Source organism: Macrobrachium rosenbergii, chromosome 20 (assembly GCF_040412425.1).
Source record: "Macrobrachium rosenbergii isolate ZJJX-2024 chromosome 20, ASM4041242v1, whole genome shotgun sequence".
Taxonomy (NCBI): domain Eukaryota; kingdom Metazoa; phylum Arthropoda; class Malacostraca; order Decapoda; family Palaemonidae; genus Macrobrachium; species Macrobrachium rosenbergii.
Genome location: NC_089760.1, coordinates 39157501 through 39175911, shown reverse-complemented (window position 1 = coordinate 39175911; position 18411 = coordinate 39157501). Strand labels below are relative to the sequence as shown.

General features: G+C 37.7%; 1 protein-coding gene across 1 annotated transcript in view; it reads right to left on the bottom strand.

The window, feature by feature from the left end:
- Window positions 1-18411, bottom strand: part of kon (chondroitin sulfate proteoglycan 4-like protein) — a 194472-nt gene that overhangs the window by 37171 nt on the left and 138890 nt on the right. The window contains exons 8-14 of the mRNA XM_067121778.1: window positions 17275-17490; window positions 14921-15179; window positions 14042-14131; window positions 13403-13633; window positions 12367-12533; window positions 9299-11210; window positions 7390-7632 (exon numbers count right to left, since the gene is read on the bottom strand). Of these exons, the coding sequence (XP_066977879.1) occupies window positions 7390-7632; window positions 9299-11210; window positions 12367-12533; window positions 13403-13633; window positions 14042-14131; window positions 14921-15179; window positions 17275-17490 (3118 nt within the window). The remainder of the gene's footprint in view (window positions 1-7389; window positions 7633-9298; window positions 11211-12366; window positions 12534-13402; window positions 13634-14041; window positions 14132-14920; window positions 15180-17274; window positions 17491-18411) is intronic.

Here is an 18411-nt window from a genome sequence, read left to right as displayed (position 1 = left end):
GCATGCCTCTTTTATAACCTAATTTGAGGTCTTCGGTGGCGGCATTCCTCCCATTTCGACGTTCTGTAAGCAGGTTTCTGTTAATAATATTAACCATATCTGTGTTAGGTTATAATAATGATAATAAAATCTTAATTTGCACTACAAGCGCAAGAACACCAGGATGATTCCTTGGCTCGAGTTAATCTAATTTGCCCAAAAATAAAATAGCAGAATCGACATTCTATAATCAGGCTTCTTTTAACAATAATAACCATATATCTGTGTTAGGTTATAATAACGATAAAAATTTAATTTGTACAAGCGCTATAAAACCAGGATGACTTCCTGACTTGAGATAATCTAGTCTGCCCAAACGTAAAGCACAGAATTGTGCTCAGTATTTCAACAAAACAATCCTTCTCGCGGCAATACGCCGCATGTACTCAGATTCTAAACCACTTTATGGACATCGTGAAGAGTTCGAAAGGGGAACAGTGTAGATTAACCCTTCTCTTTACAAGCGTCTCTATGCTCAGGATATCTTGGTACTCAGCGTATATATCTCTCTGTCCTATGACCTTCCGTTTCTGGAAGGGCGAGCGCCATTCTTTCCCTCAAGAGTAAAGAAGTTTTTCTGAATTTGTTTGTGGGTTTCGTTTTTTTTTATTATTATTATTTGCTGCTTTAGACAACAGGTTACTTCTGACTATGAACCTGCATAAAAGCTTTCGTTAACTGACAGAAATTCTTATTGAATGGGTACCCTTCATTCTGCACCTCATCAGTGAAAGGGCAGTTTTCTTGTTATTTTTAAAAAAATACAAATTAAATCTGTCGCTTGTACGATCCTAAACTCTTATCTATTCAACCTAATTAATATTTTTCCAACGATAAGCTGTATGTCATCGTTGTTGGACTCTCTCTCTCTCTCTCTCTCTCTCTCTCTCTCTCTCTCTCTCTCTCTCTCTCTCTCTCTCTCTCTCTCTCTCTCCAGTTTAAGCAAGCACTCGCCCCTATTATCAAACAAAAATGATCTCACTGTAAGAAGAGTTTCTATACATGAGGCACAAACAAAGGGACGGTTTTGCAAGATAATAGTTTATACTCGTCTTGGACTTGAGAAAGCAGAGTACCATGTACTCAGATTCTAAACCACTTTATGGACATCGTGAAGAGTTCGAAAGGGGAACAGTGTAGATTAACCCTTCTCTTTACAAGCGTCTCTATGCTCAGGATATCTTGGTACTCAGCGTATATATCTCTCTGTCCTATGACCTTCCGTTTCTGGAAGGGCGAGCGCCATTCTTTCCCTCAAGAGTAAAGAAGTTTTTCTGAATTTGTTTGTGGGTTTCGTTTTTTTTTTATTATTATTATTTGCTGCTTTAGACAACAGGTTACTTCTGACTATGAACCTGCATAAAAGCTTTCGTTAACTGACAGAAATTCTTATTGAATGGGTACCCTTCATTCTGCACCTCATCAGTGAAAGGGCAGTTTTCTTGTTATTTTTAAAAAAATACAAATTAAATCTGTCGCTTGTACGATCCTAAACTCTTATTCGATTCAACCTAATTAATATTTTTCCAACGATAAGCTGTATGTCATCGTGTTGGACTTCCAGTCTCTCTCTCTCTCTCTCTCTCTCTCTCTCTCTCTCTCTCTCTCTCTCTCTCTCTCTCTCTCCAGTTTAAGCAAGCACTCGCCCCTATTATCAAACAAAAAATGATCTCACTGTAAGAAGAGTTTCTATACATGAGGCACAAACAAAGGGACGGTTTTGCAAGATAATAGTTTATACTCGTCTTGGACTTGAGAAAGCAGAGTACCATGTTCCATATATATATACTATCACTGTGAGTCACTAATGACCTGCAACCCATTCACAGCTCACTGAACCTGCTAATGAGTTTGAGACTGAATTTCGAACTGGTGACAGTTGAAGCCACATGATCTTGCAGGTCAATTCTGTATTATATGAACTACCAGTGTAAAGTGGTCTGCTGGTCAGCTGGTATAGTGCTATACCAGTATAAAGTGGTCTGCTGGTCAGCTGGTATAGTCGCTAGTGTCATGACATGCCGATCAGATGTCGCGAGTTCGCGCCTCCCCCAAGGATCTGTATCATGATCAGTTGCTGCCGCAGTCTGGGGTCTGCGGTGGGAGGTTGAGACCAACGTTCTTTGGAAGCTCGAATTTCAGGTCAGTGGCCCCTGTGTGCTTGTTCCATGTGAATAGGTTTCATCTACCGCAATAATAATAATAATATCTGTGATTATATAAAGGTTCGTTATCGATGCTATAGGAGGCTTAAACCAACGCAGCATTAAATGTGTCAGAAAAAAACATTAAAATACTTAAAAAGAAATATATCCAGGAAATTTCAACAAATTCCTATTCTAATTTAAAGGTGTACCATTCTGATATTCTACGTTCGAGTATGACGTAACCTCTGCTCCGTGGCGTTCTATATTTCAGTTTCGTGTTCCCATCTCTGAGGGCACACACAGCCATACTTTTAACCTTTTTTTATTCACTTTACTATTCACATTTACGCTTTTCTTCTTCAATGCTCTTATTTTTGTCTCATTCATATATGATTGAGTTCCTGTGTAATTTTGCTAAGCAAGTTTATTGTTTTTTTTTTTTTTGTCTCACTCTCCGAAACAAAACGTAAGCAAAAAAAGAAGCCTATCTCCTTCTAGTAAAAAAAAAAAAAAAAAAAATAAAGCCTTACTCTTTTCCCTCTCCCCATACCGAAAGTAAAAAAGATAGAAAATAAGTTCCTCTTTCTCTCTCTTTCTTTTTCTCTCTTCCCGAAAACAAAACTAGGTTTTCAACAAAATACAAAATAAATTCTCTGTCTGTCTGTCTGTCTCTCTCTTAAAAAAAAAACTCGATTTTCCAAACAAATTAACAAAAATTCTCTCTCTCTCTCTCTCTCTCTCTCTCTCTCCCCTCTCCCCCCAAAAAAATCGATTTTCCAAACAAACAAAAATTCTCTCTCTCTCTCTCTCTCTCTCTTCCCTAAGGCAAAACTCGATTTTCTAAACAAAATAAAAAGAAATGCTCTCTCTCTCTCTCTCTCTCTCTCTCTCTCTCTCTCTCTCTCTCTCTCTCTCTCTCTCTTCCCGAAGGCAAAACTCGATTTTCCAAACAATATAAAAAAAAATTCTCTCTCTTCCCGAAAACAAAACTCTATTTTCCAAACAAAATAAAAAAAAAAAAAAAAAAAAACGCTTTTTCTCTCAGCATCTCTCTATTCGCTTCCGAATTATACATAAAAAAGAGAAAAAGGAAACACCAATTTGATTTTCGTATTCCTCATATTCTTTGCATAATCGCTCCGTGTTGTGCAGGATCACCAATGTATATACATACACACACACACACACACACACACATATATATATATATATATATATATATATATATATATATATATATTATATATATATATATATATATATATATATATATATATATATATATATATATATATATATATATATAATATTGCCCTCATTTCTCGGCCATGAGAATTTCATGGTTGGAAAAACAAAAATGTCGAGGTTCATATTAAAGAGTCTAATTTTCGAAAGTGTAGCGAGCTTTTGATATTCCAATTTTGCTGAATTCAATTTACGGATGCATTCATTCGAAAAACGAAGTATCACTACAAAAAACAAAAACACACACAGCGATGGAATGTTTTAATCTAACAAAACAGAAATGACGAAAATGTCAAGTATCAAAAGTAACGAATGGTTTCACTTTTAGCTCCAATTCGCGCTGAAAACAGGAGCTGATTTAAGGTAACCTGGAGCAATATGAAATCAGGAATCTAGAGGTAAATATATTCTGGTAAGGTCAGTTAACGTGGTTCCCCTTAGTCTTAAGAATACGAAAAAAAAAGAGATGCTGAGGAAAAGAATTTGACAGTATTGTTAAAGGCACGACATCTGGATAATGAGATTGTCATTTTCAGGCGTTACATTCCCCCTCCCCCTTGCCATAAGAATGGTTTTGAACTTGTACTGAAAGTGACTGAAAAGATTAAACGAAAAAAAATTGAAGAAAAAATGCATGGCTTTAATAATTAAACATTCGTCCATGGTGACTAGCTGCATTACGCTTTAATTGGCAGGGAGATCTAAAACAGTTTTTTCCAAACACAGAGGGAAATTTTTATACCGGTGCGGCTCTCTCTCTCTCTCTCTCTCTCTCTCTCTCTCTCTCTCAGCGCAACATGAAATGACAGATTGTTCTGAAAAATTCAGTGAATTTTCGCTTTGTGCAAAGTTTGTTTTGTTAATCCTGTACTTTTACAGAGAGAGAGAGAGAGAGAGAGAGAGAGAGAGAGAGAGAGAGAGAGAGAGAGAGAGAGAGATTCCTATTTACAAACGACACAAATGAAAGCTGCATTTATTCATTTATTAAAGGATGGAATTTACCAACGTCGAAAGCTTACACAATAGTTAGCGATTTATTCTCTCGTAGTTAGACTCGCCAAATAGCGAGTTTTGTTCCATCAACATAAAAATACCTAATGTTGGTTTGCCTGACTACATCTGGTTCGATGAAACTTGATAAAACGTTTCTCATTGTTTTGGCGAAGAAATTCCCACGAATTTCTCTTAAATCATATGATATCAAGCCATACGATCTAGATCAGGAACGCGTGCGAATTTTTATGCGATAACTTTTGAAAGTCACCGATGGGCCAATGACCAATCCTTCGAACTTTGGGTATTATTATGATGACAATGTAGGATAACGAGACCTATGCGTAACTTTTGCAGGATTTGTCCTTTGCTGGGAGGTAAATCCTGGAGCTAGAAGTTCAAAGAAGCTACTAAGCACCTAAGGTAACGGATGAAAGTTGGGGCATAAGATGACGCAGCTTGGTGATCGAGTAGGCATTTAAGAACGTTTAGTTCTGTCTACAGTACGGCTCGTATTTGGACGAAACTTTCTAGATAATTTCGATACAGAAATAATGCACCCGAGTGGCTCAAACCAACATTTTTACATGGTGAACTGTCGGTCATTCAATTACAGAAATTATTATGAGGGTTCATTAGGCGGAAAGCTTTCAGCATAACAAATATATGTATGACATCAATGTCTTGTAGATTAATTTCTTTTCCCTCCTATGATTGTAGATATGCTTTATCACGGATATCAATCGCAAACTGGGAAAAATAAGAAAAATTAAATCTAGGGGTCTTGTTCCTCTCTGTCCTGTATTTAATCAACAGCCTAATTGGCTCGTGGCTTGAATGCGGTGTTAACTACTGAATGATCTTCCAAAGTTCTACCTTGAGTGTCTAATAATATAAACCTTGCGTTTTTTCCCTTTCTTACTGTCATGAGTCCAACTGCACTTATCTGTCTCCTCCCACCTCTACAGGCATTTCGTAATTTTATCTTCAAGTTAAAACCACAAGAAATTCCTTTGAAGAGACCTCAATTACTACTGTTCCCCAAAATGCTACTCGCCTCCCTTCCTTCCCTTTTTCGAACTTCTCTTAGCACATGTGAATTTGTTTACAAGGACGAAGTTTCGGCGGCGACGTTTTCATTAATATGGATTCGTCTTAATAATTCAGGTTGAAATTCCCAACCCGCAACACTTCCGTGCACGCTGTTGAATATGCGTAATGCGTAATTTACTACTATCCTGTGCGTAAAATGTCTCTCCTTGACGGATGCATTATTTAACGTGCATAAATAACGCCCAGTACAAGATCTTCACAACTTACGTTTCCCTGAGAAGATCTTTGTATCATTGACGGTCTTCCTCGTGAAATACTAAATATGAAACTGTATTTCAACTAATATTAATCTCACCTTCAGCGGATGTTATTAGTAACATTTCATGCTTCTCAAATACAACTCCCACAAGTCGTATTTCCTGTTGCACATTGTCTTTCTTCTCTCTCTCTATATATATATATATATATATATATATATATATATATATATATATATATATATATATATATATATATATATATATATATATATATATATATATATATATATATATATATATATATATATAGAGAGAGATAGATATAGAGAGAGAGAGAGAGAGAGAGAGAGAGAGAGAGAGAGAGAGAGAGAGAGAATTTATTTAACATCCCCTTTCCCTTTTTCCTGTAGGAATTACAAAGAAAAAAGTATTCTGTTGTGATTTCCAGTCTTTTTCCAGAAAAGCTTAAACTTCGAAATTTTTTTAGAAAGAAAAGTGCCATACAGCTACAACAAACGTTTGTTGTTTTAGTGTGAAAATGCTTCATCCGTACACAAGTCATTTTATTTTCTCATATTCTGTATTAAAAGCTCTAAAATGGACGCGTTTTGTTATCTTTCTCTGAAACACAGTCACTTTCTGTGTACATATAAAACCACGGGTCCTTCCAGACCGTAATATCTGAATTAGGGCTGTATAATTCTTTGCAATGCTTATCTGCATTCATATCGTAACATCTGTAATTTGGTCCATTTCAAAATTCGATTGCAATCTATCTTCTGTACCTGTTATCTCTCTCTATGCCTTCTTTCAATGCAAGGATAGAGTGTAATAAATGTACATTAAATCTTACTTATTAGCTCAATGGAATGTTTGACTTTTTTTTTTTATAAGACCTCTGCAGATCTTGAGAGTCCAAAGTTAGATAGAAAAGGGACTATCATACTTGCATTATAATTTAAGCCAACTCTAAATTGTATATCGCACTTCTTTCCTTCAGGCATAAATAGCTGTCTTACATTCCTAAAAAAAAGTATGAGGATATTTTTAGAATTAAGAATAAAAAGACTGCAGATGGCGTTACCGACATTTAAAATATCTAGTTGTAAAGAGAAAAAAAAGCTAACATTGCCTTCGAATGATCAAACCAATGATTTCCTGCTGCATCTAAAAATCCAAAACGAGAGAGAGAGAGAGAGAGAGAGAGAGAGAGAGAGAGAGAGAGAGAGAGAGAGAGAGAGAGAGAGAACTTTACCGCATACAACACGTGAAAATAAGAAACGAGAGAGAGAGAGAGAGATGAGAAAGATTTACCTCCTTCTGCACATGAAAATTAGTAACGAGAGAGAGAGAGAGAGATGAGAAAGATTTACCTCCTTCTGCACATGAAAATTAGTAACGAGAGAGAGAGAGAGAGAGAGAGAGAGAGAGAGAGAGAGAGAGAGAGAGAGAGAGAGAGAGAGAGAGAGAGAGAGATTTACCTCCTACTGCATATCAAAATTAGAAACGAGAGAGATAGAGATTTGCCTCCTAATGCATATGAAAATTGGAAAGGAGAAAAGAGAGAGAAGAGAGAGAGAGAGAGAGAGAGAGAGAGAGAGAGAGAGAGAGAGACTCTCAACGCGACTCGGAACAGCCAAAATTAAACTTACCTCGGGTTTAAGCAAACTGGAATCCTCGTCCCAGTATTCGGAAGTGGTGGTCTGGCCGACGTCAACCTCCAAATATCCATTCTGGGGCCTCTGGACGATGACGTAGGTGATGTCGGAGGGCGCAATATTGGGGTGCATAATTTTGAGGGCCGTCTGGTCTATCGTCACCCGCGACCCTTCCTCTACCTTCACCGTGTTGTTGTTGAGGACCACGAGTGGCTCCCAGTAGCTCTCTGGGTACACCTGCGGAAGCCAGGTAAAGAGGATGGATGAGGCCACCGTCCAGAACTTAATGCTAGATTAACCGAGCTATTATTTGATGCTTATCAAAGCGGCACAATTTCTCTCTCTCTCTCTCTCTCTCTCTCTCTCTCTCACCTACTTATCTAATCTACACTGAATTTGTACTTGGAGATGATGATAATTTTTATTTAGAGTATATCCTAGTAAGAACATTAATTCACTTTCAAAATACCATTTATTTAAGTCGCTCTTATTCTAGTCACTGCATGCAAAGTATCCAAGTGAAATAAACTAAAAGGGTTTTGATAAACAAGTTGCTTTCCACAGCTGTATACATACATACATACATACATATAAACATATACATATATACATATAAATACATGTATAAATGTGTATAAATATATATATAAATATAAATATGTATAAATATATATATATATATATATATATATATATATATATATATATATATATATATATATATATATATATATGTGTGTGTGTGTGTGTGTGTGTGTGTGTGTGTTCGTTGGAGCAATTAAACATTCACCACTCAGCATAAATGAATGTTAAATTCCAGCTGGGAGCGTGCATGAATCACGCCTTATTCTATTCTATTTGCGCAACGGTTAGCTCCAGTTTCTAATAAAACTTTAGCATTTAAAAAATATCTTTAAAAACATATTTAATACAGTTCAACTGAAATTCTCTTATGAGTACTTTTACCACGACACTATTAATGTAAACTGAAGCTTAGGGTACGAATCATTAAAAACGAAGAACGGAACGAAATACTACTAAATCTGCAGAAATCATAATTACATCTTAAACAACTGTAAGTAATCCCACTAGATACGCACCTTAGGAGACTTATAAATGTAAATTTTAAATGAAAATGAAAAATGGAAGCTGCTGTCAGATTAATATTTCCTGGTTTTTATTTAGTTTGATTTAATCCTTGAAGTCCAAGTGAATAAGAGTAAGAGATTATATCAGGCTTTCAGCTTTCCCGTTTCTCATCTTCTTAGCATAATCGTACCTTCTCTCTCTCTCTCTCTCTACCATTTTATAAGATTTTTCTACATGGATTCGCCGCATAAGAACAACCTTCTAAATTGTGTGTGCATATACAGACGAACCTCTGTTGAACAGTTTATTCAAACAGAGCTGAAACTGAAATCGTAAGGCAGGTCAGGCTAAGGTCAAACGGCTAAGTTTTTTTTATAACATATTCCTAATTTTTTTTATTTCATTAATAAAGCTACCACTCGGCTACACATTATGTAAACTTGCTGAGAATTAAAAACAATATAATTTATACTATGTGAATAAAAATATTTCGTATTTTGATTTCTGTCCTAACAATAATTTGAATTTTATCAATTAATGAGCTTACTACAGATATTGTGCAATGTGTATGTGTATATATATACGGTATATATATATATATATATATATATATATATATATATATATATATATATATATATATATATATATATATATATATATATATATTCTGCACATCAGCACAGATTTTCTACACACACACAGAAACTCAAGCACACAATAACAGACACACGAATATAATAATAGTTAGTGTGCCTGCATATGAAGTAATGCCGACTATATTAACTATTTCAATATGACTACAGTAAACTACCTTAATTTCAAAGATGCCATCCGTCGTGGTATCCCCAACTCTCGCCTGGAAGCGAAACTCGTCCTTGAAGCTGGGATCTCCTTTATTCAAGTACTTCAAGTTATTGCTCACGAGGTCACTCTCGGTGAAGTGGGTACCGCTCTGGCCCTGGATATTGAGGTTCCCATATTTCGGCGGCTTGGTGACGAGGAACGAGATGGCGTTTCCCCAGGCGTTCATGTTGGTTTCCACGCTGAGGTTGTGGTTCGAGATGATAGCCTCTTGGCCTCGCGGGACGATGATACCGCTGTTGTTGACGATTTCGATGAAGGGCTCCGAGGCCACGATCTCCAAGATCCCGGTGGACGACAGGTGGCCGTCCGTGACCGATATGACAGCTTTCCCGTAAGACGGCCCCTTGTGGCGAAAAATGATGCGTCTCTTGTCGATGTCTTCTTGGGTGAATATGAAAACGGGTTCGGATTTGTCCTCCACGTTGAAAAAGTCGCCGTTTGGGATCTTCCTGCGCGTGTATTGGATCTGTGACGGTGGCGTGTCAAGGTCAGGGTCAGTATACTGGAGGTCACTCGAGGTGACGACTCTCTCACTCTCAGTAACGACATTCAGTACCTTTTCCATCGTCCTGATGGGGTGGTTGTCGTTAATCATGATTATCTTGAAGTGCATGATGCCCACGTACTGGAAATCCACTTCCGGGTCTGCAGCTAAGGCAACGAAGTGAAATCTGTCTTTAGTTGATTCCGAGTCATCGTGCTGGTAGAAGACTGAGCCTGACTGGAGCTCTTTTGATGTGAAAAACGAGGCGTTATGTCTCGTTGGAACAACGAGAGATTCGTCAATGATCTCTATTGAACCATGCTTGGGGGGACCTGTGATATTGAACACTATTTCCTCTATGTCCTTCACTTCAATATGGAGGTACTTGCTTGTTATCTTCTGTCTTGACCCTTCTTGGACATCCAAACGTTCAACTACAATGTCCGCATCCACAGTTGGAGGGGTGTGTCTGATATTAAAGGTTTTAATATCACTCGACCGTCCATTACTGGACACCTTGAACTGGAAAGAGTCGTGGAGAGCTGAATAGCTCTTTCGATGTAATTTGTATTTTACGCGACCTTTAGCAATATCCTCTTGGCTGAATATAGAACCCTTTTCTATCTGTCTGTGTCTTGTTAGGTCCCCTGAGCTCAAATACAGAGACCCGTACATTGGGGAGGATATGATGCTGTAGATGATATTCTTATCTTCTGTTGGATCTGGTCTCGTCACGCTCTGGAGGAAACCTTCTGAGATGAAACTCTCCTGAATCTGGTCAATCAACAGTTCAGCATTTCTGATGACGTCTACAACCATGGCAACAAAGGATATGCGAAAAGTGTACTCCGTCGAGAATTTTTCTTCGCCGGCGGAGATCTTAAATCTGAATTCATCGACTTTCGGCTCCTTCGTCGTGTGTATGTAGCGAATTTTGTCCTTTTCCAGCTGCCGACTGCTAAACTGGTTCACATTCTGCCACCGATCGTTCCCTCGCAGCCTCTGGACAGCACCGAATTCCGGCAACTCTGTAATGTCAAATTTTATTTCCAGCTCTTGCTCAGGAGCATTGGTCGTGTACGACAGGTTCCTCGGGGTTATCAGAGCCCAGCTACCGTGAGTCATGATCAGACCAGTGTTATTGACCAGATACACCTGAAGGTCAAAGGCTGCCACTCTTAAAATGGTCAGTTCACCAGTTTCAATGCCATCGGACACTTTCAGAGCAATTTTATTGTCTGGTTCGCCACGATGAACGTAAGATATCAAACCCTGGTTTATGTCTTCTTGCGTGAAGGAGTAAATGGGTTTTCCAGGGGCTTGGGAGTTCTGAATGTAACCTCCATCCTTTTCTTTAAGGTTCACAACTGATATCCTGAAATTGTAAAGAAAAATTAGCAAGACCCAACCATAAAAAAAAACTATTAATAAATTATACAAATTTACAGCAATACATTAAAATAGTAGTAATAACAATAACAGTTATGAAAACGATAGTTATTAAATTTACCATTCTGCAGTGAATTTAATCTTTCAGAATAACTGGTAAACACACATTTCAAAGATAATGGATGATGCACAGATAATTTAAGCAACTTCATCAAGTTATGAAAACTTGAGAGAATGACGATGCCAATATCTAGCAAGGTAAAGTTACAGTGACTCCCAAGAAATTGTTAATGCAGAAATGAAACTCAATATTCAGTCTTTCATTTCCAACAAACTGCGAACTACGTGGAGGTTCTCGAACTTGAGTTTAATCCTTCTTTATCACCCTTTCTCCTTCTGTGTTTTCAGAATTATTTAAACTCCTTTTTAGGGGAATATTTGTAATCACTTAACAAATCAAGTATACTGACAGTTCCAAGACCGATCGATTTTAGATTTGAGAAATGAATTTGAGCGTACGGTGACAAGGTTATTTCGCTAAATAAAGACAAAAATTTCGCTTCCACTTTTGCAATACGTCCATTAACAGTTTATATTTTCTATTTGTCGAGTGAAAGGGGTGAGAAATTCTGTAAAATGAGTTTATCGACAGAAAAAACCAAAAAATGGAAAATATATGATTCGTTCTGAAAACACTCAGGAAGCACTGAACTAAAAAAAGTAATATATAATGAACTTCATATATTAGTAGTATAGTGCCTTTCCGAAATCATTTGAATTTTGCATTGCTTTTGATAAAATTACGCTAACACACAAATAATGCTCACAAAATAAAACGAAACAATCCACTACAAAATAATGAATCTTGACGGCAGCGGTATCAGACGTAGCTTCAACATTCATATTTGTGAAGAAAGTAACATAAACCTCACTGACAAAAGAAGAAATATGACCATTTCTAGCTGGAACAGCAAACCGATGTTTTCACAGACAAGATCAAAATGTAGTAGAAGAAGAAGAAGAAGAAGAAGAAGAAGAAGAAGAAGAAGAAGAAGAAGAAAAGGAGGAGGAGGAGGAGGAGGAGGAGGAGGAGGAGGAGGAGGAGGAGGAGGAAGAAGTCGAGACTCCCAGATTTCGGTTACCTGAGCACCTCTGGCGGACTGTCACTGTCAATGACGTTAATAATTTCCGGCGTGATCTTCTTGGCCGTTCCCGTAGCCAGCCGGATGACCTTCCCCAGAGGAAGCTGTATGGAAGGCACGTCGTTTTTGCTCTTCACCCTCACGGGCAGCACGAAGCGGTGGCGTGACTGGGGAGCGAAAGATTATTTAATTACAGCTATATTGGGAAGACACTGGATTTCTGTGGAGAAACCGTATGGAAATACTTATTTATGCTTGATATGTTTCCACAATACTAACATGGGTAAAACTGAAGACTACTACCGCGCGCTCTCGTTGGATAACTACCAGTTTACAGGCAAAATGGGCGCCGCATATTATACACGCCCTTTGAAGATGAACGTCAAAAACACGAACTAAAGACGGTAAATATCATAAACATAAACAATAACATAAACGTAAACACAGGGGAGTAAATATTCCAGTCAGCGACTGGCGGAAACCAGGCCGCGGCAGTTGTCTTCAGTTTTACCAAAACGCACTTTCAAGAGCAATGTTTGTGACTCAAGGTGCATCTACGATATAAGTAGCAAAACATGTCATAAACAAATTGGTAACTTACCGAATATGTATCACAAACAGGTTGAAATCCAAAATACAAACATATACTACAATAAAACAGGTCACAAACACACGTCGATAAGTTACCGAATATATATCCTAAACAGGTTTAAAAAAAAAAAAAATCAACGAATCTTCGGCGCAAATGCTGGATAATGGAAACACTATAATTAGGACTACTAAGAAGTCCTTGACTTGTGTCCAACATCTTTGTGATGTGTTTGCGGTATGTTGCCGAAGTGTTTTTGACATGTTTTACCGTAATGTGGACGCACCCTAAGACTAATCAATTAACTGTATCGTGAAGTGAAGTCATAAAAAAATATATATAAATAAACAAATAAATAAAATAAAATAAATAAATACATAAAAAATTAAAAATGACAAAGGTAGCACTCTCGCCTCTATTGCTTCAGTCCACAAAGGTCAAACTTACCTGCAGATACGAAGGCAGAATGTACCCGGTCCGGGTGACCAACTCCAACTCGAGAACGATGGAGTCCTCCGTAGTCTCTGACCCGTCGTGGATATAAGTGACCCGGTCGTGGTTGAGGTCGAGCAAGGTGAAAATATTGTCTTCCTGACGTCGGCCAATTTGGACGTCTAGACGGCCTCTGGCGGGCCGCGTAATGACGTGAAATAGAACTCCGGATTCTCTGACGCCATACTGCAAAGTGGGGGAGATGTGTATTGAGGTGTTTCACTGTTTGTTTTCTCTAAGTATCTGACTAAGTAAAGCAATTTTTTATAACCGTTCAGTATATGGGTAAAATATATATATATATATTTTCAAAAAAATTCTAAGTCGTAGAAAAATATTGTATAATATAACTCGGAATATATATATATATATATATATATATATATATATATATATATATATATATATATATATATATATATATATATATATATATATATATACATACACACACACACACACACACACACATATATATATATATATATATATATATATATATATATATATATATATATATATATATATATATATGGTATATATATATATATAACCTGCAACCTGCCCGGGCAAAAATCTTCAACTAAATTGTACCTTTTCAAAGTCAAGGACGAGATGCAGATGATCTGGTGTAATAAGGGCTTGACCTCCCTCCTGCACCTCCATGGGAGTGAGACTCAGGACCTGAATTCGGAAGAGAAGAAGAAAAATGGAACGAGTTAAAAACAAAATTGGGATAAAGTTTCAGAAGGAGGAAAGGTAATATATTGTTCAAGGTTTTATCAAAGAAGACCTCTCGTCGAGCATATATCACTCAATTTTGTACCTTATTCTTCGTTTTTCAAATTTCTTTGCATTTCTGAAGCAAGTTAAACAAGCAGGCAAATGAAATAATAGGAAGGCAAGCCAAGACATACACAAAAATGATAAAAAAACACAAATTCATAGATATAGGAAGTCGGAGAAGATGAACAAGCGAGCAAACAAAGTTTTGAGGAAATTAACATCATACAAACTTCGACAAAGACAGACTGGACATTTTAAAACGAATTGTAAACAAATATTAAAGTAGAGGGCTGTAGCAAGAAGTAATCCAATAATTAAATCAACCAAAATAATAAACAGGTACATGTATCAAGACTTTATGAAAGACAAGTAAATATATTATATATATATACACACACATAGATATATATATATTTATATACAATATACAAATATATATATATATATATATATATATATATATATATATATATATATATATATATATATATATATATATGATGTGTATATATTATATATATACAGTATGTATGTATATATATATTTATATATATATATATATATATATATATATATATATATATATATATATATATATATAACACAGACGGGAGAAACGGGAATAAAAAAAGGTAGGTTAATGGAGACGAACTCATGTAAAAAAATAAAAAATAAAAAAAAACTTACTTCGAGATCAAACGGTAAAGTAGTTTTGGTAAAGACCTTGTACGCCGTAGTGAAGTTCTGTCTGACGCACAGTGCCAAATCACAGTGGCACTTGAATCCGTCTGTGCCCTCTTGAACGCACCTGGCACCGTCCACGCAAGGGTTCTTGAGGCAGGGATAGGCCCATCTGCATCCTGCTTTGATTCCTGACGTGACCCTTGCTTGACCCAAGCTCATGGCCTGCTCTCCGATGCTGACTTTTTGGATGCACCCTTCCAGGCTGGTGGCAGAGCAGATAGCTTGTCATTCAGTAAGGGGGTGTGTGTGTGTGTGTGTGAGAGAGAGAGAGAGAGAGAGAGAGAGAGAGAGAGAGAGAGAGAGAGAGAGAGAGAGAGAACGTGTGTGTGTGTGTTAAGAGATTTTGTGTGTGTGTAAGAGAGAGAGAGAGAGAGAGAGAGAGAGAGAGAGAGAGAGAGAGAGAGAGAGAGAGAGAGAGAGAGAGAGATTGTGTGTGTGTGTGACAGAGAGAGAGAGAGAGAGAGAGAGAGAGAGAGAGAGGAGAGAGAGAGAGAGAGATGTGTGTGTGTGTTAAGAGATTTTGTGTGTGTGTGTGTGTGTAAGAGAGAGAGAGAGAGAGAGAGAGAGAGAGAGAGAGAGAGAGAGAGAGAGAGAGAGAGAGAGAGAGTGTGTGTGTGACAGAGAGAGAGAGAGAGAGAGAGAGAGAGAGAGAACGTGTGTGTGTGTATGTTAAGAGATTTTGTGTGTGTGTGTGTGAGAGAGAGAGAGAGAGAGAGAGAGAGAGAGAGAGAACGTGTGTGTGTGTATGTTAGAGATTTTTGTGTGTGACAGAGAGAGAGAGAGAGAGAGAGAGAGAGAGAGAGAACGTGTGTGTGTATGTTAAGAGATTTTTGTGTGTGTGTGTGTGTGTGTGTAAGAGAGAGAGAGAGAGAGAGAGAGAGAGAGAGAGAGAGAGAGAGAGAGAGAGAGAGAGAGTGTGTGTGTGTATGTTAAGAGATTTTGTGTGTGTGTGTGTGTAAGAGAGAGAGAGAGAGAGAGAGAGAGAGAGAGAGAGAGAGAGAGAGAGAGATTGTGTGTGTGTGACAGAGAGAGAGAGAGAGAGAGAGAGAGAGAGAGAGAGAGAGAGAATGTGTGTGTGTGTATGTTAAGAGATTTTGTGTGTGTGTGAGAGAGAGAGAGAGAGAGAGAGAGAGAGAGAGAGAGAGAGAGAGAGAGAGAGAGAGAACATGTTAAGAGATTTTGTGTGTGTGTGTGTGTGTGTAAGAGAGAGAGAGAGAGAGAGAGAGAGAGAGAGAGAGAGAGAGAGAGAGAGATTTTCTTCTTACACGCTGTGAGATACATTTACATGAACACAAAACATACTGTGCCTTCTATTCTTTCTAATATAGTATTCACAGAACGAAAGTAACCATGCATATGTTTGTTAATGCTTCAACAATATTCATCTTACCTAATTATACCGTTACGCAGCAAATAACTTGTGAGACCTTAATTTTTTCTAAATTTCACCCATCATAAAGCACTTGAAAATGCTAAATTTCAAAACTTACTATAGATTTCAGCATCTAAGTATTCCTGAGTATTTTCCTAAAGAAGGATAAATCATGTAACAGCATATGTATAGAATGCTATCCCTAGCTCAAAATGATTCTTCTTTCGTGATTTCCATAGTTATTCCTTTTCCTGACTAGCTATGTAACACAGAATCACTTTAATTGTATTTTTACTTTGTTTAGATATGAAGTATTAATATTGTGGTTTTCTCTTTCAAAATTTAATTGTACAAATTATTCGAATTCTTCTCATCTGTATTTCGACAATATGCCGAATTAATTCATCATTAAGGCAATCCACCAATTATAAGAAGCTTTTTCAGGGCCAGTTTTCCCCTTAGAGTCTCTCTCTCTCTCTCTCTCTCTCTCTCTCTCTCTCAGAAAATTAGGCTTCCATTGTCTCCACAGTTTTACAGCTTTCCCCCCTTCCATCAAGCACTTGAACATCTGCGTCTGAATTCACAATTGGTAAAATTACCCGTAAAAAAGAAGCATCAAAGGAAGCAGACCTCTTAATATCATGAAATGCAATGATGATAATTATTATTATTATTAGAATAATAGTAATGACACAAACAAGCCATTGACCAATCAACAACGGTAAAGAACTCTTCACATTTACCTTCAAGAGCTTCGTTCTCCTGACTCTAATCTCATAATTAGCGAAATCGATTCTTCTTCTTCAGCAACTCTGAATCACTCGCCAATCCACCCTAGAGGAAACTGACCTCTTCCTTTTATTTATTTATTTTATATTATTTATTTATTTTATATATATATATTGTTTTGTTATAGCGTCCTTACCTTTTATCCCCGTTCCGGGCTCCCTGACTGACCGCCCTCGCCTGTTTGTTGACCTCGACCCCGCCCACGAACAAGTATCCGGAGAGGTCGAAAAACTTGTTCTCCCCTACGTGGGTCGGCTGGTCTTCAATGCGGTCGTCGACGCTCAATTCCATGTAAGTGGGCTTGAAGTGCGCTTCCAGCCTGTGCCACAAGCCGTCACTGATGTACGTCGTGCTGGTCGCAGAGGGGAGAGAGACAGAGTGAAAAAAAGGGGAGACATATAGAGAGCTGAATAATGCAAGGGGGAATGGGAGCAATCGAACGGCAATGAGAGAGAGAGAGAGAGAGAGAGAGAGAGAGAGAGAGAGAGAGAAGAGGAGACATACGGAGAGCTGAATAATGCAAGGGGGAAATGGGGGAAATGGAGAGAGAGAGAGAGAGAGAGAGAGAGAGAGAGAGAGAGAGAGAGAGAGAGAGAGAGAGAGAGCTGAATAATGCAAGGGGGAAATGGGAGCAATCGAAGGCCAGTGGAGAGAGAGAGAGAGAGAGAGAGAGAGAGAGAGAGAGAGAGAGAGAGAGAAGAGGAGACATACAGAGAGCTCAATAATGCAAGGGGGAAATGGGAGCAATCAAAGGGCAATGGAGAGAGAGAGAGAGAGAGAGAGAGAGAGAGAGAGAGAGAGAGAGAGAGAGAGAGAGAGAGAGAAGAGAAGGCATACAGAGAGCTGAATAATGCAAGGGAGAAATGGGAGCAATCGAACGGCAATAGAGAGAGAGAGAGAGAAGGGGAAATAATGAGGATTAGAGTAAAAAAAATCTAGGGTTAATGACCGGCAGAAGTGAAAAAATAAAGAGGGGGATTCACATGAAAGACTTGGAAATCTGTCGTTGATATATGGCGTGGTCATTAAAATGAAATGAATGGAAAGTTAACATAGGGGGGGAAATAAAGGGAAAGGGGAATCGAATAAAGGAAGTATGAAAGCATGGAAAAATAGATTCGGTAAAAAGTGTAGCCTACGACTGAAACAAACCATAAAAAAAACTTAAGGGCAGTAAAGATTTTTCATAATCATTCAATAAACAAAACTGAGAAATCAGAAGATGAATAATTAAACAGAACATAGGAATCACTGTTTGGGGAAATGCTGAACA